The 26029-nt window shown below is 30.9% G+C and overlaps 1 protein-coding gene across 2 annotated transcripts; it reads left to right on the top strand.

Annotated features, from left to right (window-relative positions):
• Positions 1–3548: 3548 nt before the first annotated feature.
• Positions 3549–24131, top strand: LOC110622568 (kinesin-like protein KIN-7K, chloroplastic). 2 transcript variants are annotated; one of them, XM_021767124.2, is made up of 24 exons: positions 3549–3845; positions 4182–4461; positions 4559–4656; positions 6094–6183; positions 6281–6333; positions 6779–6844; positions 6937–6990; positions 7141–7200; positions 9167–9245; positions 12917–12984; positions 13073–13135; positions 13318–13422; positions 14811–14915; positions 16209–16316; positions 16390–16536; positions 17814–17996; positions 18181–18339; positions 18905–19126; positions 19237–19377; positions 19460–19585; positions 19672–19722; positions 20009–20056; positions 20157–20360; positions 23323–24131. In XM_021767124.2, exons 2-24 carry the CDS (start codon positions 4214–4216, stop codon positions 23878–23880), a joined length of 3036 nt encoding a protein of 1011 aa, XP_021622816.1. In that variant the 5' UTR covers positions 3549–3845; positions 4182–4213; the 3' UTR covers positions 23881–24131. The 2 variants fall into 2 exon arrangements, with proteins under 2 accessions (XP_021622816.1, XP_043815507.1); XM_043959572.1 differs by lacking the exon at positions 14811–14915.
• Positions 24132–26029: the final 1898 nt, after the last annotated feature.

Raw genomic sequence — 26029 nt, 5'->3', positions numbered from 1 at the left:
TGAATTTAATTATTATTATTCAAATAATATTTATACTCGTTTGATTTTATATATTTTAATTAATAATTTATATATAAGCATATATTTGTTATTCATATTTTTCATTTTAAAAAATAATATTTAAAAAACATTTAAATTATATTTTTAAATGAAAATATATAAAAAATTTATAAATATTATTATAAAATGTATATTTTACATTTAATTAATTATTTATCTAAAATAGATTTTGGTAGTGAGTACATTAGATTTAAAATTCAAATATTAATTTATAAATTCGATATATTAAATTTATTATATTAAAATTATTTTAATTAAATATTTAAAAATATTTATTCATCAAAATAAAAAGTTATTTTTCATATCTTATGTTATATGAAAAAAATTTAAACAAATATTTTTCATATTTTATATTATAAGAAAAAAATTATTGATGAAAATAAAAATTTAATCATTTTTAAGAAAAATTATTTTCTTTTTTTAATATAAGAAGTTAGTTTTTAAATTTGAAAAATCTTATTAACACTATTATATAAAATTTATTAATATTGTTTTAAAAAAATTATTTTTAAAAATATTTCATATAAAAAATATTTTATATGAAAAATATTTTTATATATTTAAATTATTTTCTGACTGTTCCAAATATGTGAAAAAAATTAAAAAGAAGAAATAACTTCTTCCTGTTCAATTAGAATTGAAATATGGATCAAATAGGCCTAATACAAAATCAAAATTAATTAAATTTTAATTAATTAAAATTATATGTTCAGGAATATTTTCCTTTTATTTTTCTGATAAATTTAATAATTGAATTTAAATAAGATTTCATTTTGTCTCTCCCTCTCTTTTCCCTCTCCTCTCTCTCTCTTACGATTTGTCTCAGCATCTCTCTATTTCTTATTTTATTTGTCTCATTCTCATCCATCAAAATCATATCCACGAGCATAAAAAAAAAATCTTTTTTTTTTTAAAAATAATGAATAAAGACTCAAATATACTTCTAAATAATATTTTTTAATTATTTTTAACAGTCTTATAATGTATTTTATTACATGTTATAGAAAAAATAATTAAATAAATTTAATTTAAAATATTTTTAACTATATAAAAAATTTATTATTTAATTAAAAATCCCTTGAAGTCTCTGTGTGTTTTAATGTTTACGTGTTTCATGTTTGTGATTTTTCAACTGATTGATTGAAAAATATAATAATTAATAATTAATTAAGAGAAGATAAAATAATAATTAATATAATAAATACTTATTAACTAATAACGAGAAAAGTGTTAGACAATTATTTAAAAAAATAACTGTTTATATATTTTTTTATGGGTTTTTATCGAGTATTAATGGAACATGTGTTTTTGTGCACCGCTCTGTATTAATGCAATCTGTGTTCCTTTGCTCTGCTCCTCTCACTTTCGGAGGCTCCACTGAAGCTTTTACTCTTAGATAATTTCAACTGTTGAATTTCCTTTTTTTTATTTTTATTTTTATTTTTATTTTATTTTTATTTTTTTAAATTTATTTTAATTTAAAATTGAGCCAACAAAATATTTACCTTGCAGACAGTAAGCCGTCCGAAGAGCAGAAGTTTCACCGGTTGCATAATTAGTTTTAGACCCTATTTATTTATAAAAAATAATTTATATTTAAAAAATATTTTTAAATAAAATAATTTATTTTTTATTATTTAATTTTAATTTTAAAATAATAATATATTAATAAATTTAAATATAGATGTTTTAATTTATGAAAAATATTTTTTTAACAGAAAATTATTTTGTTAAAATATTTAATTTTTTATTAATTAAAATTTTTGAATGTCTCAAAGTTTAAAATTGTAAAATATATTTTATTAATAAATATTTTAATTGGTGAAATTAATATTTTAACATATGAAAATTAAAATAAATCAGTTTAATATAATTTTGGACTAAATAATATTTGAAAATATAAGATTTTTTTAATTTATTTTTTAAAAAGCAGGTATGTTCAAGTCAAGGAAAGGCTGCAAACGAACGGGAGGCATCCCATTTTCAACAGCTGACACATAAGCAACTGCCCGCACCTCGACGATGTCTGCTGCAAGTCTTACCTCCGACTCCTCCGAGGATAAAAATAAAAATAAAAATAATGATTTTTTTCTAATTATAATAATTTAATTTTCAAAATAGGAGGAAAAAGTAATTAATATATTAAAAATTACTATTCAAAAGAATTTAGATTTTTTTTGCTACAATATTAATTTCTATATGTAGCATAAAGGGGGTGGGTCTTATCTTTTTGTGATTATTCTCTTTATTGTGTGATTATTTGTGATAACTGTGATTTTGTTATTATTAATAAATTTATATTTTTAAAATATATTTTTTAAATCATGTGATAATAAAAGTAGATTATTTTAAGTAAAATCTTATAAACTTTTTGATGAAATAAAAGAGTTGAATTAAAATTACATAAAAATAAAAAATTATAATTATGAGGAAAGAAAACAGGATAATACATTTACAACTTTTTTTCCCAAAAAAGAAAAAGAGCATCTTCTCTGCAGCGCAGCCTTTCATCTTCCTGTGTCTAATAAGTACGGGTATAAAGTCTAAGATACACACAGAAAAATGAAAAATTATTATTTAATCTTTTATTATTAAAAAAATTTATTAATTAATTATTTTATTTTAAAAAATATATTAAAATATTTTTAATATTTTAAAAAATTTTATTAATTAATTACTTTATTAATTTTAATAATTAAATATTATAAAAAAATTTAAAATATTATAAATATATAAAGTATGATTAATAAATATTTTTGTAAAATTAAAAAATTAATTATTTTTTTTTCAAATGTAAATATTAAATAATAAAATATTTAATAATTAAAATTAAAAATAAATAAATTAATAATTTTTTTTAAAATTTTAAGACGTTTAATATATTTTTAAAAATAAAAAATTAATTAATAATTTTTTTAATAATATAAAAAATAAACACAAATATTTTTTAAAAAATAATTTATTATTTAATTTTTATATTATAAAAAATTTATTAATTAATATTTTAATTTCAAAAATATACTAAAACATTATAAGAATTTTAAAAAATTTGTCAGTTTGTCATTCTATAAATTTTATCAGTAAAATATTTTATTATTTAATTTTTATAATTTAAAAAAATTTATTAAATAACTTTTTAATTTATAAAAAATTTATTAATTAAATCTTCTAGCGATATTTTAAATATATTTATAATATTTTATATTTATAATATTTTTTGTAAATAAAATATTTATAATATTTAACTGTTAAAATTAATAAAAAAATTAATTAATAATTTTTTTAAAATATTAAAAATATTTTAATATATTTTTTAAAATTAAATTATTAATTAATTGATTTCTATAATATAGGACTAGATTGTAATTTTTCTGAAAGAAAAAAAAGAGCATCTAATTAATTTCCTTTTTCCGTCTAAAAAGGTCCGGCATTGTCAATCGAAAATGCATTTTAGCCTTTGATTAAGGGCATCGCTTCCAAGGCAAGAAAAAAAAAAAACAAAAAGACCCAATTACCGGAAAACACCTCTCTTTCTCTCTCTCTCTCTCTCTCTCTCTCTCTCTCTCTCGTTCGAAGACCTCTGACTAGGAGGGGAGGAGTGACGATGATGATGTTCTTCTTCTAACCCCTCATTAGCTCTCTGTCTCATCTCCTTTACTAGATCTAAGCTTCCATTAATCTCTCTCTGTTTCTCTCTTGCAGAGAGATCTCTCTTTGTGTTCAGGACTCACCTTCTTCTCCATGCTCGCTTCTCCCTCTTTTCTCTTTTTCTTTTCTGAATTGAGGTAATCTCACTCTTCATTTCCTCTTCTCTCTCTTACGCGCTGCTTTTTCACTAGCCAGTGGATGTTTTCTTCTTTGCATTTTCTCAGCAGCCAAATGGAAACTCTCTGATTTGTTTTTTTCTGTTTCTTTGTCCTCTAATTTTTCTCCAGCTTTTATTCTTGTTTTTTTGTGTGCATAAGCGTGTCTGTGGCTGCTCTCCTTTTCTTGTTCCTATTTTATTGCTATTATTATTTAATTTTTTTTGTCCTGCATTTTCTCTAGCTTAAAAAAGATTTCTTAAGTATGTTGATTTCTTTGGTTCATTACTGAGCTGTTTTTTTTTTAATGGTAAATAGTTCCAGTTGATTTTGGATAAATTGGTGCGTTAATGGCCTCAAAACAAGGATCAAAATCGAAGAGGTTAGGTGCAATAAAATCAAAAGCTGCCAATTCTCATTCTTCTTCAACGACATCATCTTCAAAACAATTTCTAGAAACTTCCATAGACGGTCAGAGCTCTCCTGCATCATCCTCTGCTCTCAGCAAGCCACAATATTTTTACTCAGAAAACGTGCCTTTAAATGGAGAGAGTTCCAAAGAAAACGTCACGGTTACTGTTCGCTTTCGCCCATTAAGGTCTGCCATTCACTTGCCTTCTCTTTCTTGCATTCCTTTTTGTTACCATTATTGAGTTCGCTAATGGGGTTTGTTCATTTCATGGTGGTTGATGTAGTCCTAGGGAAATTCGTCAAGGAGAGGAGATTGCTTGGTATGCTGATGGAGAAACTATTGTCAGAAATGAACACAATCCGTCCGTCGCATATGCATATGGTAAATCTTATATATTAATTGGATGGCTTAGTTAGCGGATTCTACAAGTACATTGCATATGTAAGCTTGATTTACTCCTAAATTAATGCATAGATAGCTCACGCAAAACTAAATATCATAGTTATTAAAGACACGCCTGAGGCTCAAGGCTCACCGGGCTCCAACCCTGATGCTTTAACTGTCTAGCCATGCGCCTTGTTCCAGGTTCAAAGCCCTAGGAATCACCTTTGGCAAGTACATTCGTTGACAAAGAAAAAAAAAACTTTCTTGACTTGGAATTTGGCAATCTAACAGATCCAATATTGATGACTAAGAAGTTTCTGGACTTAATATCGCTAGTAAATAGTGATCACCAGTTGCTTTTAATATATCTTCTCAGAAGTTGTTTTCATTGTTCTCTTATCTTCTTTCTCACTTAACTGCTTTTTATACTCTTTTATTTCTAGTTTATTTAAAGTTATCCTTTTAAAATACCATTGACAAAGCTATATTGCTTCTTTATTTTTATTTTTTTCAAAAAAGACATTGACATGCTATTTTAAGTAATATATTTGTTGAACATAGGCCATATATGTCTAAAGAAAGACATATTAACAAGCTATTTACGTCCTATGCTTCTTGGATGTCTAAAATTGCTTTTTTTATTAATTTTTTTGCACCTCACTTCATTCAGGTGCATGCCCACGCCTAAGCCCTAGGACCTCTTTACGCCTTAGTGCACCTTGAGCCTTTAATAAGATAGCTTCTATATTTTGCTTGAACTGTTTGAGAGGCATAATAGGAGAATATTGAAGATATTAGTGCCAGACATATGTACTGCTTTCAGCGATAGTTTAATTGAAACTGATTTGGCAATGTTTTTAATTTTTTTCAGCACAAAGTCACCATCTAAACTTCATCAATTTTGAGAGCTCGAGGACAGATTTATTATATGTTTCCTGTTTGAAAAAAAAAAAAAATTCTTTTGCAAAATTTAGGATGTTGTTGCTGAAGTTATAATGTTGTGGTGGTGCATCTTAAAAACATGTCTTCATTCTGTTGGGTTTGTTATTACATCTGACAATCGGCCAAAAAATTGAAGCTTGGTTCACTATTTATTCTCATGTTCTCATCACCACATCCTCAGCAATGGAATTTTACTTAATTTGAGTTCCTAGGAAGCAACTATTAGAAATTATGCTCTAGCACTCCTTGATAGTTTAGAACATTAGGAAAGAAAACTAGATATTTAGAAAATATAACCTCCTTTATTTCCAATACTCATACATTCATAATAAAGACTCCTATTCCCAATTTTTTCTAAACCTTGGAGGACTATATTTCATCCAAGCTCTAAAGTTAAAGCATATTCATGTTAATCTTTTGACATTTAATGATATTTGTTTCAGTTTGTACCTAAATGCATTACTATGTATTTACTTTCATAAATTTTAATAGATCGGGTATTTGGCCCTACAACTACAACACGCCATGTCTATGATGTTGCTGCTCAGCATGTTGTCAGTGGTGCTATGGAAGGCATCAATGGTGAGGGTTATGAACAGTCTTATGCTTAGCAAATCTGATTTTCTTTATGTTATTTTAGTTGGAGGGTTTTAACTTTGTGTTTTATTGTACTTCTCAGGAACCATTTTCGCATATGGTGTAACAAGCAGTGGAAAGACTCACACAATGCATGTGAGATAAAGTCATACTTTTCTACTTCCCTTAGAAATTGCTTTCAGATGTAATTTATTTTATCTACATAATGCGTGCAAAAGATTGAATCAAAATGCACCTCAATTCCATATATTTTGCTTTTCAAATATCCATGTCTAATTATTCCCAGACTGGACTAGCAAAGACTACAAAGTTGATTATGCTTGCAACCTGCTTAATGTGTCTGCCACTTGGTTGCATTATCAAATCTCAGATATGTTTTTGTATCTATGTAATCACATGTGTAAGTCTAATCTGTTGATATATAACACATGCCAGCATCCTCATTCAAAACTGGTGTAACTTGGATATGCTACTTTATAATAGCTAATATCATATAAGTATGTTATAAACAAAATCAAGCTGCAACTTTGATTTACTAACATTAGAGTAACATGCTTATGATAGTAATATGCAATCACAGGGTGATCAGAGGTCCCCTGGAATTATACCATTGGCAGTGAAGGATGCTTTTAGTATTATTCAAGAGGTACTTTACATCGAACTGGCTCTCTTAGTGCTTGATAATTTGTCTATTAGATCCTTGTTAAATACTTCAATTTAACACTTTTTGTCCCTTAGACACCAAACCGGGAGTTCCTCCTTCGTGTTTCATACCTTGAGATCTATAATGAGGTTAGTATCTTTTCTGGTTCTCTCTTCTTGCTTATTCTGTATTCTGCAATGTGTTGTTTGGTTTTGCTTTCATTGTTGACTTGAGCTAGTGCCATAACTTCTTTCACCTCTTTTTCGACTTTCACATCTTTAGGGTTTTCTTCATTTCAGGTTGTTAATGACTTATTAAATCCAGCAGGACAAAATTTAAGAATTCGAGAAGACGCTCAGGTACTTGTTTTTCATTCTGCGATTGTGTTTCTCATGCTATCTTTAGATAGATAACTAGTTTGTCTATGATAATTACAACTGCTACGGTTCTTAAAACACCATACCAGTGAAATTTGTTATCATCCATGACCTGTCTGCTTGTTTTTTGCATTACCTTTAAACTTTTCCTACATTAAATCTAAGAACTACTGATAAATGGGTCACAGTTATTACATTCCAAACTGAGAGAAAAAAACAACCTTCATCGGCATTAATTATGCACAAACGTTTCCCTTTGGCATTGATCCCATCAACAAAACTTTCTCCATGCTTTTTCCCAGAATCCTGCTACGGTTGTTGAAGTTTGAAGGTAGGCCACACAAATGGCATTGACTAGGTTATGGTACTTAGTTTTTCTCATTTTCCAGTATGGAATGGCATAAATGAAATTTGTTCGGGCATTACAGTTGGAGAATTGTGGCTTTTTAGTGAATGAAAGGTTCCAAATTGTGTTGCTGTGCTCTTTGAATTATCCATATGATGCTTATTTGTAGGATCATGTAACTATAATATTACTTAGTCAGGCATGTGAACTTTGCGAGTTTCAGTCTAGTGAATGACCTCAGCCAAAGCCTAACTTTTGATTAAGGTGTTTTGCTGTTTATGGACTATTTACTTTAGTCCTCTCCCTAAGTGCACTTCCCAGACTTATAAAGAAGGTCAGAGACTTGGCTAAAGCTTGTACACAAATGACATTGCTGAATCAAGAATAGAGATGAGCATCTGTAACTTGAGATGTGCCAATTACAACTCATGGTGAATGATCATGGATAATCTTTGTAATCTGCTGATTAGGACCTTGAAGTTGAAGCAGTCACATTATGCCCATATGATGAAAGATAAGGTTAAGATGCTAATTAATATTGTTAATACTGGTGACTAGTGTCTTTTTGGGCGCCAAGTGCAGCATCAACCAAACATGAGATATGGTTAGAAGTCTCTTGATTATGTGATAAAGATTATGGCATGACGACATTGTGCAGGGTCCCTGGTATGTGCCCATAGTTTTTGCTGCATTCAACTTTGGTTATTAAGGCGGATTGGCAATTGCAGGATGTCTTGGTTTCACTCTTTCTTGTATGGGATTATCCTGTCTGTTGGTTCACAATATATTGTTGAATGTCCTTCTAGATCACGGGTTTGACTCAGCTTCTGATCCTAGGATCATGCTGGGGTTCAAAGTGCTGGAACGGTATGCTTCTTGCCTTTTCTGGTGCTGGGGGCATGTCTTTATCTTAGTCTGACTTGATCATATTGTATTGAGTACTTCCATGGATCATAAGAAGCCAGCCCATTTGAATGATGCTTTAGTGGTTCCCTGGGGAAAATATCCTAGTTGTGCTGGTGGAAAGGAGTTAATATGGGAGTAGCTGTTTTGTTTTATTTAAATGCCAACTACTTGGGGAGGGCTACAATGAGATGCTGTTTGACAATGTGCTGCTGGGGAAGACGCTTTGCTGCATGAGTCTTCTAAGCTATGAATTGAGGCACTCTTATGTCATAAATGAACATTCAGATCATTCAAGCACCTTAGTCTATCTTAGCATGAAGACCAGGCTCAAAACTTACCCTCTTTTTCTTATATGGGCTCATTCTGTCTGTTGGGCAAGTAAACAATATTTGGGCAAGTAAACAATATTAGTTTTGAAGATGATGCGGTAATTGAAGTTTGGCTCATGTACCTGACTGCATTGCCTAACATGAGGATATTCTGGGACTGGGTATTCTCCATTTGACTAATTGTAGAACTGAATAATTGCAGGCGGTTCTTCTCTCACTTTGTTTTCATTAAAATAGGACAAAACTCAGAGTAGGAAAAAACTTCAGTTGCTTGACTTAGACATGCTGTGACCAATTAATTTATTTAAGTAGCCTCTCTTAAATTTTGTGAAGAAGCATTTGCATTGATGTCAATTAATTCCTGCAGGGAACATTTGTTGAAGGAATAAAGGAAGAAGTTGTGTTATCCCCCGCTCATGCGCTTTCCCTTATAGCAGCTGGAGAAGGTAACCCTTATGTCATGTCATATGCAGTAAGTAATAGCAATTGGATTCAGATTAACAGAGTCGTGCCGCATATGGAGGGTTTTCATTTTCATCTCTGGATGAGCAAATACTAACCATTACTAAGTGCCAAAGGTTGTTGCAGTATTAACGAAGAAAATTGATCCAAACAAAATTCTCCTGCCAAAAGAAAAAAATTTGAAGTATGAAAACAGCAGAGCAACTGAACAAAATTCTCATACTAATTGAATTTTCTAAAATCCTATACATACTACCCAAACTAAATCTCATGTTTTTGTTTATTCAGTTATTGATAAAAAAATTACAATTGGAACTTGTAAGTTACATATTATGAGAATTTTCTAAAATGCTATACATACAACCCAAACTAAATCTGCATGTTTTTGTTTATTCAGGTATTGATAAAAAAATTACAATTGTAAGTTATATAATATGAGTTAAAGATAATAAAGAATATAGTTATTAATAAAAGAATTTAAATTATTTATTAATTTAAAAGATCAAGCATTTCGTTTTCCATTCTTAGGGGTAATTGAAATTGTGATGCTCAATACCATAATGTATAAAAAAATAATGCTTGCTCTAATACTGCTCTCCTTTAAATTTTGAAGGGATTCTCAAAACCCCTTCTCTCCTTTTTTTTTTTTTTAATTTTTGCAAATAATCCAAAGTGAGCAAGTGATGATATCAAGGAAGATTTAATTCCGAAAGACGATTCAATTTAGAAATTATTTTTGTTTAACTTTGAGTTGTAAAATCATGGTCTTTAATTTATTTTGTTTATTGTTAGGAAGTTCAAGAATTATATATATATTTAGGAAGTATTCTATTTTCTTTAGGAAGTCTGAGGGGATTCGTAATTAGTGTTTGTTTTGTACTTTTTTCAGTATGGATTTCAAATCCTAGTAATATTAATTAGTAAGATTAATGATTATACTATAAAATATAAATGCCGATGTCCCCTAGGTGTTTGAGTATACTTTTATTATTTAAAATTTTGAGGATTTAAAGAAAAATTGTGAATATCTCCCTTTCTGAGTTTTCTTCCTGGTTCTACATTAACTTGTTGCCTATAAGCAATTGTAACCCAATATGAGTCATAGGGTTCTTTCAAAATTTTCCTTCCCTTAATTTGTTGTTCTTTCTTTCTACTTGAAAAAAAAGTGCTTTACTGCCTTATTGATTCCCTTTGGTTCCTCTTTTAGTTTCTCTTCCTCCTCATAATTGCTTGCTTCTTGCGAAACAGAAGCAAAGCCAGCTGCTATTATCAAGTGCTATGCTGTCCATTTATTAAACCATTGGAACTCCATTGCTAAGCATCTGCTCGGCTTTGATCGCTAGAAGCTGCCACAAAAACAATTGATATTCGGGTTGGGTTTTGACTCGTACCACTTTCCAACATGATTTTGTTATCACTGACCTCTTTGAAGAGTCACCACATGTTGATTGATGATTCCCAATTTATGAGGCTTCTGTCAAACCAGCCAGACATTCTCAAGTCCTCTCTTGGGTCAAATCCACCCCTTCAATAAAAAAAGCTCATGTTGCTTACTATGAGCCCAATTTTACCTGATATCTTGCCGTGTCAGTCATTAATCATCATCTACAATTGTTGGCAGAACCCTCTGGAAAAAAAAATTTTGCTGGCAGAACCCTTCCCTCTTAATGTTGACAATTGAGTCTAATTTTTACATCCATTTTAGGTATCAACAAGTATTTAAAGCTGGTAGGAGCTTTAAATTGTGTTTTTAATGGGAGTTTGTGACTTTGTGTGAGCTGAAATACAAAGATTACAAACTAAAATCAAAGACTACAAGATAGAATTACATGAAATATGTTATTTGAGGGATTTGTCTGGTGGTGCTGAATGTTGTCAACTTAACTTAAATTATGAATATCAAACTATCAAACAACTTTCACGAGTTAGGGAGACAGCTTGAAGGATGGAAGGAGTACATGTTTGAAACACGAGGTGGGGTAGGGAAACAAAACTTGAAGCAATGAAGAAGGTTATATGTTTCAACAAGCATATTGGAAGTTTCTTTTATTCAGCCACCAATAAATTTATATATTTGGCTTATGATGGTTGCTCAAATATTTGATTTCAAGAGAAAGGTGAATACACCTTGAAACTTTGTCTGGGCTAATAGCACAGTTGGAAGGATATCAAGAGTGCTTGAGGATACAATGCAAGAACTTCATGATGCAGAACAAGAAGAGTAACCCGGAGAATCTAAAGTTTTTATTGTGGAGCCTTCACATATTGAAATCCAGGATGATAAGATTGAGTTTGAAAATTTTAAGGAACCTATTATGGAGAAAGAAGTTGCTGAGGATGACCAAGATAAGCTTGAAAATCTACCAAAGGAAAATAAGAAAATAAAATCTATGGCAATGACAACGGAAGAAAATTTATTTCATTCTTTTGTTTTAATGAACTAAAGAGTGTTTATTTTACTATACTTGTGACTGGTTACACGTTAAGATGTTTCCAAGGATGGGAAAAAAGTGGACTTTTTTGTTCAATCTTATTGCTATCATTTGGGAAGATAAAGTTAATCTCTAAATTCCGTTGTTGATTCTTCAGCAAAACAAAACCCAAGGTCAAGCTTTCTCCAACCTAGGAGAATAACGCAGTCAAGGATGATTCAATTTATAGTTATTTTTATTTAATCTTTAATTGTACAAGTTAGATCATTAATTTATATTTTTTAGTATTAGGAAGTTTAATAATTCTATTCGTTTTAGGAAGTAGTATTTTATTTTTATTTAGAAAGTTCAAATTGGGGATTCTTGATTGTTTGGCATTGTTCTTATTTTGGGATTCCAAATCCTAACTATAAATGCCTATATATTGTAGGTATTTGATAGATTTTTATTATTTACAATTTGGGAAATGATTTTGAGAATTAAAAGAAAAAATTGAATATTGTTTCTCTTTCCCTCTGACTGTTGCTCTTGGTTCTACATCGGCAAAGAATTGCCATGCTATATCTCCTTGTGTCTTATCTCACATTGAGATCCTCCCCACACAGTACTTGTCCATCTTTTGTTTTCTGCTTGAAGCCAATTAATTCCGAGAGTTATATTCACCAAATACCACATTGATCTCACTCATTCACCCTTCACATTAAAGGATTGAATATTTCTTGCATTTACTGCGACTCTTACAAAGCAAATATTTATTAAATAAGTAATCTCTTCTTGCATCAAATGATCTAATGTAAAAAATTTCTCTATTGGGCTCTTGATTTTCTGAACGTTTACAGTATTTATACCAATATTTGTCATGGTGTAAGCAGATAGATAGCCAGGGCAGGTTCATAGTATGTTCCATATTCTTCTATTTATGTATATTGTCCATTTCAAGTTAGCTACACTCAAATCTTAAAGACAAGCAATGTAGTGACGTACTAAATTTTAAAGACGGACAAAATTGAAGACTCATAAATTCTCAATCAAATTAAAAAAATGAAGTTGTTGAATTTGGGTTAGACCTAACTCACTCCAAAAGCTAGATCAAGATCAAGAAAGGAGTGATATAAATAATTTATATAGCTAGAATATGAAAATCTGATAGTATTACAATTCATTGAAAAGTTGTGAATTTCACCCAGCTTGATTGGTGATTGAATTTCCTCTGTTTGGTGTAGAACATAGACACGTTGGATCGACAAATTTTAATTTACTCAGCAGCCGGAGCCATACAATATTTACACTGGTAATCTCACACTGTCTTCAATAATCATTTATTTATTCATTCATTTCTTCAGTTATCCCTTAATCTATTTCCAATCACCTTGGTACAGACAATAGAGAGTAGTCCATGCGGTGAAAATAGCGAAGGGGAAGCTGTAAATTTGTCTCAACTGGTAATTTCTAAGAGATGCCGATGCCAGTGCTTTGGTTGCTTACCTGTTTATGTTTTTAATTTGAATTTGGTGTTTTTGCTCAACTTATAATTTCGTCTCTTACTGATTTCTTTTACATATCTTTGTGTATTTTGATATCAAGGACATCTTTTAACTTGTCCATGTCTTACTTATACCTGCAGAATCTCATCGATCTGGCTGGTTCAGAAAGTTCAAAGGCTGAGACTACTGGTGTGAGAAGGAAAGAAGGATCCTATATCAATAAGAGCCTGCTTACACTAGGAACTGTAAGGCCTCATATACCATTGTTATTCATCGGTGTATAAATAGCTATTAATTTCTATGCGATCTACCTTCTAAAGCCTCAACATTGCATAAAAATTATGCTACTTGTTCCACTTTTGAACCCAGATTGGACCCGTTGTTAGACTACGTAAACTAGGAACTCGTTGCCAGTGTTGTTGAGGTTTAACCCTTTCTAAGTCAAAACTAGCATTGAGATGGTCAAATGGAAGGTTGAAATGGTGAACTGGCCTAAAACATGGTTCGAACTGTTTGCATCTAACAATCTGACAAATTTCAACATGAGAAATTGAACATACATCCTCACATTAGTGGCAAGGATAGGCATGCCACCTTCCTACTTGACCATTGTTGATAATTTTTATCATTTTTCTTTTTTTATATCAAGCAAAATAACTAACCAAAAAATAATGTTTATCCATTTCTAAATAGATATTAAGGATATATTTGTTAAAATAGTAGTAGTAGTAATCATGTTTATAAAAAATAATTGTCTTTCATTGTTTAGAAAATGTTAAAATCAAAAGAATGCTTTCCAATGATATTTCAAAATTGAACCTAAAAATATCAAATGAAAGGAAAAATTATATTGAGTAGAGGCTTTTAAGTTTAATGGTTCATTATATTTGGCATTTTAAAAAAAAAATGCTTCGGTAAATGTTGGAATTTCAATCTTTAAGAAAGAAAGACCAGCTCATTCAACATATATATTTATGGGGGTTGAATGCATTGATAATAAAACTACAACAAAAACATACATGCATACTTGCACATGGTTGATCCTTTGACCTTCTTTCTCTATTCTTCCATTTGATGACTAATTTGGGTTTTAGAAATGGTGGTTATTCGTCAATCTCTAGTTTTTAGTTTTGCAATTTGAAAGCATTAATTTTAAAACAGATTGGACAAGCTTGTTTCAAAACATATATGGATATGTGCATGAATGTATCATGTCTACTGATATTTTCTTCCTTGTAATCTTCATTCTCATACATGAATTCACATAAAACCCAAAACATGTAAATAATAGGAAAGCCATTCAGCTTTTCATTGTTGGTCTATTCACTAATGGGTCAATGTGAACATGTAGATGCATCATTTGGGGTGTGTTGTGCATTACTAATATGTTAATACTTTCTCAATATTATACATTTAGGATCTAATTTTAAAACTATATATTATTTTCTTAATTGTTTATGCTGGAATTTGTTTGAAACAATGAAGTGATAAGCAATCTACCGGTTGTTTTTGTAAATGTCCTATGAAGTAATCTGTTGAATCTGACAGTCTAAGTGAGTTTCCTGTCATAATTTCATGATATGTTGAATTGTTGATAGACTTACCTTAGATTTGGTACTTGTGATTTTCATAGGTTATTTCAAAGTTGACAGATGGGAGGGCCTCTCATATTCCATACAGGGATTCTAAACTGACCAGGCTTCTTCAGTCTTCATTAAGTGGTCATGGGCGTGTATCAGTATGTTTCAGAATTTTTCTTCCTAATTCTGGTATACAGATATTCATGATGCATACGCCTCTGTATCAGAATGGATGAGATTTTAATTTAAGTAGAAGATTACTCTTTAATTAAAGGATAGTTGTCTCCATAATAGAAGGAATGGTCTTCTCCTTACTTTGTGCTTAATTTAGGGATCTACATCTTCTTGTTGCTTGTCATTATAAATATGCATTGCATTGTTTATCATGTGAAAGAATTAGAAGCGAATGAAAATGTAGTCCTTTGTTTATTCTCCTTCACTTTGTTTCCTCCTCCTCATCCTATTTAATTCTTGAATTAATATGGTATCAGAGCTCTAAAATTCTAGGCCTCCTTTCTTTCTTCCCTTTAAGTTCTGCTATTTTTCTTCACAGTTTCATAGTTGGGTTTAAAGTCCCAGCTCACTTTCCCTCTTCTTTTACTGTTTTGATGGGAATTTTCTGGGTAATAAGTGTTTCAATTATGGTTTTCTGGTGTTTAAACTTCCTCCTTAAGAGTTTGAGACCCGAACTTTACTTCCTCTTTCCAGGTTTGAGTCCCGAGCTATTATCTTTTCTCATTCTTCAAAAATCAGAGCCAGGTTAGTGAATCCCTTCTCTGAAAATTCTCTTTCCTATTTTTCTTCCACCTCTCAAAGCAATCCCAAACGGTAGTTTGAAAATACACACTCGAGAAGACTTCTCTCTGCCTCTCTTAGTTATCTGTTTCTAAGGGAAACAATCACCTAAAGCTTTCCCAGACTTATTGGCAAAGCTTCAAGTCTCACTTTCTGCCTAGGCAGGAGCGTCAAAAGAAGGTGAGGTCACTGCTAGAATGCCGTAGCCAGAGAGGAGCTCTATCGTTGTAATAACTGTTTATTTAAAAATGAAAAAAATAGATGTTTTGATTTCATAACTTCAGGAAATTCTCATCAAGAAAAGTGTTAGAGTTGATGAGCTTTTCTTAATTTAAGAAGATTACTACTTAATTTAGGGATAGTTATATTCATAATTTAAGGAATAGTATGTTTACTTTATATCTTAATTTATGGGTCTATATATTATAGCTTTTCGTTATAAAAAATGCATTATTTGTAATGTAAAAGAATTAGAAGTGAATGAAAATGCAGTCCTTTGGGTTATTTCCCTTCACTTTGTTCCTCCTCCTTCTCGTCCTATTTAATTCTTGAAATTTAACAACTATAGTACACTTGCATCATTATACTTATTTCTGAAGGTACATGCTAGCAGTCTGGCCCTTACTTATCCATTTATCTTTTGTCTAAACTGACAGCTTATTTGCACTGTCACTCCTTCATCAAGCAGTTCTGAAGAGACGCACAATACTTTGAAATTTGCCCATCGTGCTAAACACATTGAAATTCAAGCAGCACAGAACAAGGTACTTTCCCGCTTATTATTTGCATATCTAAAGCAATATTGCTTGAGAAGTTTTAAATAATTTTAAATTGCAGATTATTGATGAGAAATCACTCATCAAGAAGTATCAAAATGAGATACGCTCTTTGAAGGAAGAATTAGAACAATTGAAGAAAGGTATTGTGACAGTTCCTCAATTGAAAGATGTGGTGGAAGATGATATTGTCCTTCTAAAACAAAAGGTACACTCATGCGGCTTTTTGATGAAATGGAACATTTAATTTTTGACATGATGGTCTATTTAGAGAATTTTCAACCTTCCATAATCATTTCTAATCAAGGTTTCCTCATCAGCATACTTTGCCTAACAGAGAACAAAAAATAAACAAATAAAACCCATTACGTTGATTTGTCATAGCAAGTTAAAAATCTAACGTCTAATTGGTCAAAACAATGAAAATTGACACATGGGATTTAAATTTTAAAAATATGATAGAATAAAATATTTAAAAACTGAGAAAATTGAAATCTTTTAGAATGGAAAATAAAAATGGATTTCTTGAGCCATTAAATATTTTACAAATTTCAGCTTTTGCAATCATTAATCCTTCATGCTTTTTTGTGCAACTAATAATGTTCTCGAGTCCAATAAAGCAATAAATTGTTGGTTCATATGTACACTATATTCTACTTGAATGATAATGTCTACACAATATTTTTGCACAAGAAATTGTTAATCGTTGTTCCTTGCTGGAGGTTTGCATTTTGGCCTTTCAGTACTTTGTCTTGTCCTTTAATTGCATAAAAAAAATACTGATTTCAGTATTTAATATTGCTTATATATAATATACTATGAAGTTTGGCTCTTGACAAAGCAGAATGTAGGACAAGGGTTATATAGCATACTCAAATATGTTATGTTGGGGCTTAGTTGAGTTATTATTGCTCAAACTTTTGTATGTTGATGGGTTGTGCACTTCTGCTATGTTTTAGCTATGGTTACTAATATATACATATTACATACATATATATATATATATGTATATATCAAACTCAAGAGTTTACAGAAAAGCCTATGTGAGTCAAATAAATTAACCATAAGCAAAGAAGTATGGGAAGCATTTAGTAGAATATGTCTTTTTAAGTTGAAGCCTTCTGGCTCTTCATCATCCCAGAACAAGCCCTCTACCCTTTTTTTTCTTTACCATCTTATGTGGACATATTTCGTGTTGAGCTCTAATGTTACACATCTAGAAACAACATCCCCATCTCTGCTATATGCATTTCTATTGAATTGTCTGGTTGCAAACACTGCTGACTTCGATAGATGAATGTTCAGTGGATTTGTCTGATGGTAGAATCCAAGGTAACTCATGCAAAGATATATAGGTAATAGATTCAACAGAAACATATGATGAAGTTGTGTGGTATATCATTTTCATAAGTTGTGAACACCTGATTTCTTCTTCTTCTTTGATTTGATGCAAAATAATCTGATGCATGAATGTAATATGTAAAGCTAGAAGATGGTCAAGTCAAGTTGCAGTCTAGATTGGAACAAGAAGAAGAGGCCAAAGCAGCTTTATTGAGCAGAATACAACGCTTGACAAAGTTGATTTTAGTCTCCACTAAAGCTTCACAACCATCAAGGTTTCCTCACCGCCGTGGTCCAAGGAGGAGACATTCCTTTGGAGAAGAAGAGGTACTATGGTAAATTTGTTCAATTTGTTGGGAATGTTTCCCTTTAGGATGCTGAATTTAATTTCTCTCTTGTACCTTTCTAATTGACATCTGTTGGATTGTAGGGTACTGTTTGTGTATGATAGTTTTCCCCTTCTTCCTCAACTCATTTGATCTGATTATAGTTGCTTATGTTTAATATGCAGCTTGCTTACCTGCCATACAAAAGACGAGACTTGATGTTGGATGATGAAAACATTGAATTGTATGTTTCTCTTGAAGGGAACAGTGAAACTGTAGATGATACACTTAAAGAGGAGAAGAAATCCCGGAAGCATGGCTTGCTAAATTGGTTGAAGCTACGGGTATGTATTTTGTGGATTTTGGTAGGCAATGTGTTTCTGCTTGTTTAACCTTATTAGCTAAATTCTACATGCCATTCATTTCATTATCTAGAATGTTGAAATAGCAGCCTTTGGGTTTGAACCATACTATTGTTCATGTTAATGTTTGGCCCTTCATTTAAGGAAATTGGACATCTGGAGATTTATTTTCATGACTAGCTATTTCCACTTCTAATTTTTGAAATGTATAGATGTTAGATTTTGGGTTTTCTTTTGTTTTTTGGCCTTTAGTATTTACTTTGCACTTAAGCTGAGCTCGCAAAAGTACTTATGTGAAATATTGCATGTGACTGGTGGACTAACTTGGAAAAGCTATATCTATCTCATTTGAGCAATGGGAATCTGTCACTATAATTATATAGGACTCCGACATATTTGCTTCTATATGCAATCAATGTTACATTTTGGATATGCTAGTGAATTTTGGCACTTTCGAGTTGATATAGCTATTCCTTTCTGTCTCCTTTGTTCTTCTGGTATCATGTACATCTACCTCTTGAAATAAATATTTACTGTTCTTTTCCAGAAACGAGAGAGTGGGTTGGGGACAAGTAGTGATAAATCAAGTGGAGTAAAATCTAACAGTACACCTTCAACGCCTCAAGCAGAAAACAACAATTTTCATACTGAATCCAGATTTTCAAATCCTTTACTCACAGGAAGCTCTCCATCAGCTGAGCTTCTATCCGAGGTTAGACCAGATAGAGAAGTTCCCGAGGACAATTTCCTCGGGCAAGAAACTCCTTCGGTATGATGATGGTCCTTTTAACTTATTAACGTATTAATGTACTACAGCTTTTTCCATAGGATGAATTGCAGATAGGCTGCAGGTTTAATTCTGTGCTCTATTTGTTTCAGACTAGCATAAAAACAAGTGATCAGATTGATCTTCTAAGGGAGCAACAGAAAATTTTGTCTGGAGAAGTGGCACTCCATTCAAGTGCTTTGAAGCGATTATCTGAGGAGGCTTCAAGGAATCCCCAAAAGGAACAAATTCATGTACTATGCAGTTTCCAGATCCATTTTGTTGTTAGCTGATTTTGGCCTAGAAAATCTAATTTGTGGTCCTTTTGTGTTTAAGGTGGAGATGAAGAGGCTGAATGATGAAATCAAGGTTAAGAATGAACAGATCTCTTTGCTGGAAAACCAAATTGCCAATTCCATCATGGCAGCACATGATAGGATTGATAATCTGGAAGTATCGCAAGTAAGTTTAGCTTCAATTATGGTGCACCAAACTGCATGGCTATAGTTGCAAGTCTATTTTTAAGCTCTCAGTTGTTTATGCTGCAGACAATTGCTGAACTGACGGCACAATTGAATGAGAAGTCGTTCGAACTTGAGGTGATATATCCTGTTGACATGAATATGATTTCTTTAGTGTTTGTACTACTCACTATGTGTTTTATAACCATTTGAAATAAAATAATCTGAACTTGCTTAATTCTTAAGATATTTGGAGATTTCATCCTCTATCTGAGGTTTTCTGCCAATATGTATGTATAAAATAGAATGAATTTCCTTGGTTGTTTATAAACATCTTACTCAATAATCTAGCCACATATTTTCCTTTTATTGGTCTGTTTTTCTTAATTATCTGGTGAGTGAGTCCTATCATTCCTATTTGCAGGTTAAAGCTGCAGATAATCGGATAATTCAGGAGCAGCTCAACCAAAAGGTCAAACAGCAACTTAACCAAGTCTAAATGCATACAAGTGTATTAATTTCTTTGTTTATCAGTGAGAGCAGAATATAACTGAATATTTCACTCCTATCAGATCTGTGAATGTGAAGGATTGCAAGAGACAATTGTCTCTTTAAAGCAGCAGCTTTCTGATGCACTGGAGTTGAGAAATCTTGATCCTCTACCCAGTTACTCACAGCGACTTTCTGAACTAAAAAGCTTTCACGCACAATATCAGGTTGACAACGAAATTGCAGTGACGAAAGATAGAAACGAAGCTTTGCTTCTACAAGCACAGGTTTCTTCTCAAAGCTGACAGCCTTATTTTCTTAAAACTGTGAACTTACGTCATCTCCATTTCTCTTCTCCCCCTTATTTTGAGGAAAACATTTTTAGTGAAAGAAACATAATTATGTAATGATGTCATGGATCTTGACAAGCGAAAGTGGGACTTGGGCATTTTTAAAGGTCCACTAACTCTAGGAGACATCTTAAGAAACCAAAGTGACACACTAGGTTGACTTTTCTTTATGCAACAATTCTGAGAGTCAGAATAGCTAATTTGACCAAATGATAAAGTTTCAAATTAATTTGCCATAATGTCTATTTGGCAAACATGCAGATCTATTAACAGATGCAGTTGGCAAGAACATAAAATGCATTGTCATATTCAATATAGGCTTATTCTTTATTTTATGTTGTCTTTGTATCATCTCCCTCCAAGTTCCATTTTTGTATCTGAATTCTGAATCTATTTTCGTTGACACTAAACTAGTTGCTTCATAAACTCTAGTATGCACTTGACATGGTTTGTCTGGCTCAATTATGCTTCATCGAGTGATATGGAGTGAATGATCTTCAGGATTCCTATTTTGGAGGCTAGATGCTAATTTATATGTGGCAAATTGTTTAGCAAGATTTTTTTCCTGCAGGTATAGAACTTGTGGATCATATAGGGAGTAACTGGTAGAATTAAAACACAAGCTGCAAAGCATAGGCACTGTGGTTCAGATGCTGTCATAGGCACGCTCAAAACACTTGCAAATTCATCCATTTGATTAGGGTGCAGTGGGTTTGGTGTTCTACTTTACCAGATCATTGCATGTCCCTGTAAACTGAAAAATAAGTTAGATGACATGATGGAGTTTAGTACAAAGTAAAGCACATTTCAGATAAATATAGTAAGTCAATTAGAGTAGATATTATAATTATTTCCCTCCCTTATTAGTTAGCATAATTATAGGAATTAATGGGGATCTTACTTCCTATTTAGTTAGCTCAATCACAGGAACACTTGTATATAAATATGTATCACTTTTCTCTATTGAAATATATCAAATGCATTCACTGCATGAACCAAACCGGTTTTGCTTTTTTGTTTGGTTGTTTGGTCCAGTTGGAAAGGGTGATTCTTTTCTAAATTTTGATGGAACGAAAAGTTTTATAGTTTGGTGTTATTAAGGCGAGAGGTGACAGAGCACCCCTATGGCTTTGGGCGAGGTGATGTGAGAACCTTTTTGAAGTGAGGCGCCATAGTCTCTCTATATATACACAAACACACTTGTAACATAAAAATATTATACTTTTAAATGGTTTACTAGTGAAAAAGCATATTGAAAAGAAAAAACAGCATAAAAAGATGCTGCCTGCAAAAGAGGGGAGAAGCAGAGGAAAGAAACAACAACAACAACCAAAAAAATTTAAATAGTGAAACAGATCTGCTGCGCCAGGTCCAGCAGGGAGAGAACATAAGAAGAAGAGAAGAGGAAAGGAGAGGAGACGGAGGGAAAAAGAGGAGAGAAAGAGAGATGAAAGGAAGAGAGGCATACTTTTAGGGGGGGAGAGAGAGGAAGGATGAGAGAGTTCTCCAAGCCCAGCTGTAGCTGCTGCCTTTTTGACATGGATGGAGAAGGGTTTTTAATTTGCTGTATGAGGTGTGCATCGGCGCAGTGGCGTTGAAAGTGATGTGCTGTAAAGGCTTAGGATAGGACTTAACTAAATGGATGTCAATCCACACTCGCTTGGGAAACAAATTAAAAAAAAATCCTCATTTTACAAAAGGCATCACCTGGCCTGCCTTTTTCCTGGCGCCTTGCAGAACCAGGTGGTTGCCTCCCAAGATCCAGGCGCTCCTCAGCCTGGCACCTCACCCAGCACCTTTCTAGTGCCTTAACAACACTACTGTAATTATATGCAGTGCTTTCTAAAATACTCTCTACTAACTAGGAACATAAACCCTCTAATTATTACTACATAACTAAATTGGAATATACTGTATATACATATTGACTTCCCGAATTGACAGAGATTTTGATATACCCATAATAAGCACCTGTTTTCGGTTTAGAGGCTACCATTCATAAACTTATAATTGTAAATCCCTAATTCCATCGGTTATTCATTGCTTCTCTGCTCTCTCTGTCTCATATTCTCAATCCATGAGATCCCTGTTTGATCATTTCTTCATTTCTCCATAGATCCATTCAATTTTTTCCATTTCTCCATTTCTTTATCAATCCCTATTTCTTCATAGGGAATATTGTTGGTTGCTGCTGCTTTCTGTAAGTTTGTTTGATTTAACAAATGGTACGGCTGCCTGCAGCCATCTTCATGATCAAACCCAAATCCTCATCAGCTTCTCCTTTTCGAGTTTCAGTTTTCCACCACAAGCCTCTTTGTTATCTCTCGTTTAATTTCTTAGCTTTTTATTTATTTTGTTGTTATATATATGTATATGTGTATATATATATATATGTATATGTATATATATATATATATATATATATATGTATATATATATGTTGTTTGCAATTAGGCATCTGATTGACTCTTTTGTGTGGAATGGATTCTTGGAAGAATGGGTAGAACCAATCAACCGAACCAAAAAAAAATGGTTTGGTTTGATTCAGTTTTCCTATATAATTCAGTTTGATTTATAAAATTTTATTTTTCAGTTATTTTGGTATGATTCAGTTTTCCTGTATAAGTCGGTTTGGTTTATAAAATTTTATTTTTCAGTTATTTTGTTTTGTTTTGGAATCTAACTACCTGATTGCACAACACTAACAGAGTTAATTACCTTTCCAAATTGGCATTTACTTGCCAAATGTAATGGACCGAAATGGAATATCTTCATGCACAATCTTTGAGTTCTTCCTGGTGACAGATGTCAATGCTCAAGTCTCATTGTCTCTTGGATTTGGAAGTTTTATTTGCTGCAACTTGACATTTGGGCTGATTTCTCATTTTTCATACATCAGGCCACAGAGATTGAAGAACTGAAGCAAAAGGTTGGTGAACTGACAGAGTCAAAAGAACAGCTAGAAACCCGGAACCAAAAATTGGCAGATGAGAGTTCATATGCGAAAGGGCTAGCCTCAGCTGCTGCAGTTGAGCTCAAGGCATTGTCCGAAGAAGTTGCCAAGCTCATGAATCATAACGAGAGACTAGCTGCAGAACTGGCAGCACATAAGAACTCACCCACTCAGCGTAGAACAAGTGGCACAGTTCGCAATGGCAGAAGAGAGAACCACATGAAACGCCAAGACCAAGTTGGGCCAGCATCAGAACTGAAGAAAGAATTGGCTATAAGTCGAGAAAGAGAAGCACAATATGAAACTGCTCTAATAGAGAAAGATCAACGAGAGGCCGAACTTCAAAAGAAGGTGGAGGAATCCAAGCAAAGAGAAGCTTACCTTGAAAATGAACTTGCAAACATGTGGGTTCTTGTGGCAAAGTTGAAAAAGTCTCATGGAGCTGATACCGATAACTCAGATTCGACAAGGGAGACTCCAAGTGTTAATGGTTTTGGAGTTTGAAATCATACAGAAACACAAGGTACGAGATCTACTGTGCTGGAAGCTATGTTTGTGAATTAATTTGTGTATTTGAAATGATTTGGTTTCTGCTTTTCTTGTTCCTTCAGCTCAAATTTGTTTTAGCAGATGAGCCTATTGGCTTATTTTTCCCGTCTTCTGTTTCTGCAATTTCTTGGCTGTCAATATTTGTATGAAGTAATAACCCACCACTGTTTCTTGTGGTTCTCTTTGTGAATGATTTGTTCAATTTATGATTCGTATATAAAATTGACAATGTAAAGAATTAGAATAACCAAAAATAATAATAATGAGACATTGTGTGTAGAAAACTGAAAATGATAGCATGATTATGCTAGATGAGTAGCATGTTTGCTTTTTCTTAATAGATATTTAGGGCTTGTTTATATGTAGAAATATGGGTTTTTTTTTTTAATTTTTATTTTTTATAATTAAAATTATTATAAATATATTTAAAAATTGCTTTACTTTTAAAGTTATTTTGATGTATTATTTATTTATTTTAAAATAATATAATAATTTATAATCATAAAATAATTTTAAATAATTATTTATTTTTATTAATGAATAAATATCATAATATTAAAAAAATTTATTATTTTGTATTTAAAAAAATAGTTGGGAAAAGGAGCTTTTGTTATACATGAAAATAATAGGGAATATTTTGTTTTAAAAATATTTTAGTTAGATTTGAAAAATTAAAAAAAGGGATTTTCGGTTCATTTGAAAAATCAAAGAGCACGTCCATATTCTTTTTTTTTTTTAAATTTTTGGTCTGAAAGTTATTTCAATTTTCAAGGGAACGGACCTTTATTCTTCGCCTATGTGTATACTACGTCCAAATATATATATATATATATATATATATATATATATATACACGTTGCAGTTCAAAGATAATTAGATGGTTTACGGGTACTGTGGTGATAATGTGCGAGTTGAATTTTATTTTTATTTTCTAATAAAGGCTTATAATACAATTTCAGATATTAATAAAAAGTTAATTTTAAATAGAGTGAAAGCATAAATAAATGTATATGGTTGAATTAAAATAATTATTCCTGAATCACCCAACTCATTATTGCAATAATTGATTATTATTTTTAATTAAAATGTATTTTATTTATATACTTAAATACATAAAAAAAATTTATATTTATAACATATATTTTAATAAATAAAATGCTTGTACAGCACCTTCCTTGTGAGGAGTTCTCCACTCTGGCAGAGATGAGTTGGCTTTATCCGTTGCTATTTTTATTTTTAATTAAATTTAATTATTTTTTATTAGAATGAAATAATTTATTTTTTTAATTTTAAAAAATTAAATTGATATCAAAATTTATTTAAATTATTTTATTAAAAAATAAATAATTATTTAATTGTTATAATTTTCAATTAATAAAATAAAATAAAATATTAAATAATTATATGACAAGTAACTGTAGTTAGCATTTCTCATATGCTTATTAGGTTCATAAAGATTCCTTTAGGAGCCCAGTATAAAACAAGCCTATGGTTTCCTTTTAAACTACAAATTACTTAATTAAATCGCTTTCTATAATATGCTATTTTCATTTATAATTGTCATTTTAGAGAATTTAAAAATAATATTTATTAATTTTTAAATATTTAATATTAATATGTAAAAAAATATAATTAACTTAAAAGGATATTTTAGATAAATTATCTAATAATTTAATATTGTGATAATTACTTTAATATTTTAATACTTTTAAATATTCAAATATATTATTTTAATATTCTTATCTCAAAAAAATTATTTTTTAATTTATTAAAATTTAATTATTATAAAAAATTATTAATTTTTAATATATATCTATATATATAGAAAATACTGGATAATAATTTTATTATTTAATTTAATTTTAGATTTAAAATTTTAAGATAAGAATTATTAAAGTATATTTAAATATTAACAAATTACCAAATAAAAATAATTAAATTAAAAAAAATCTAAACGTGTATATCTAATATTCTATGTATGTAATAATTTATTAATTTTAAATAATAAAATCATTATCTATTTTTAAATTTAAAGTCAATTACAAATAATTTAAGAGCATAATAAGCAATTCTAATATTCTTCTCTTTTTTTCACTTTTATGTA

The sequence above is a fragment of the Manihot esculenta genome, chromosome 9 (genome assembly GCF_001659605.2).
Source record: "Manihot esculenta cultivar AM560-2 chromosome 9, M.esculenta_v8, whole genome shotgun sequence".
NCBI lineage: Eukaryota > Viridiplantae > Streptophyta > Magnoliopsida > Malpighiales > Euphorbiaceae > Manihot > Manihot esculenta.
The sequence above is the reverse complement of the archived record's forward strand: the minus strand, read 5'-3'. Positions and strand labels throughout refer to the sequence as shown.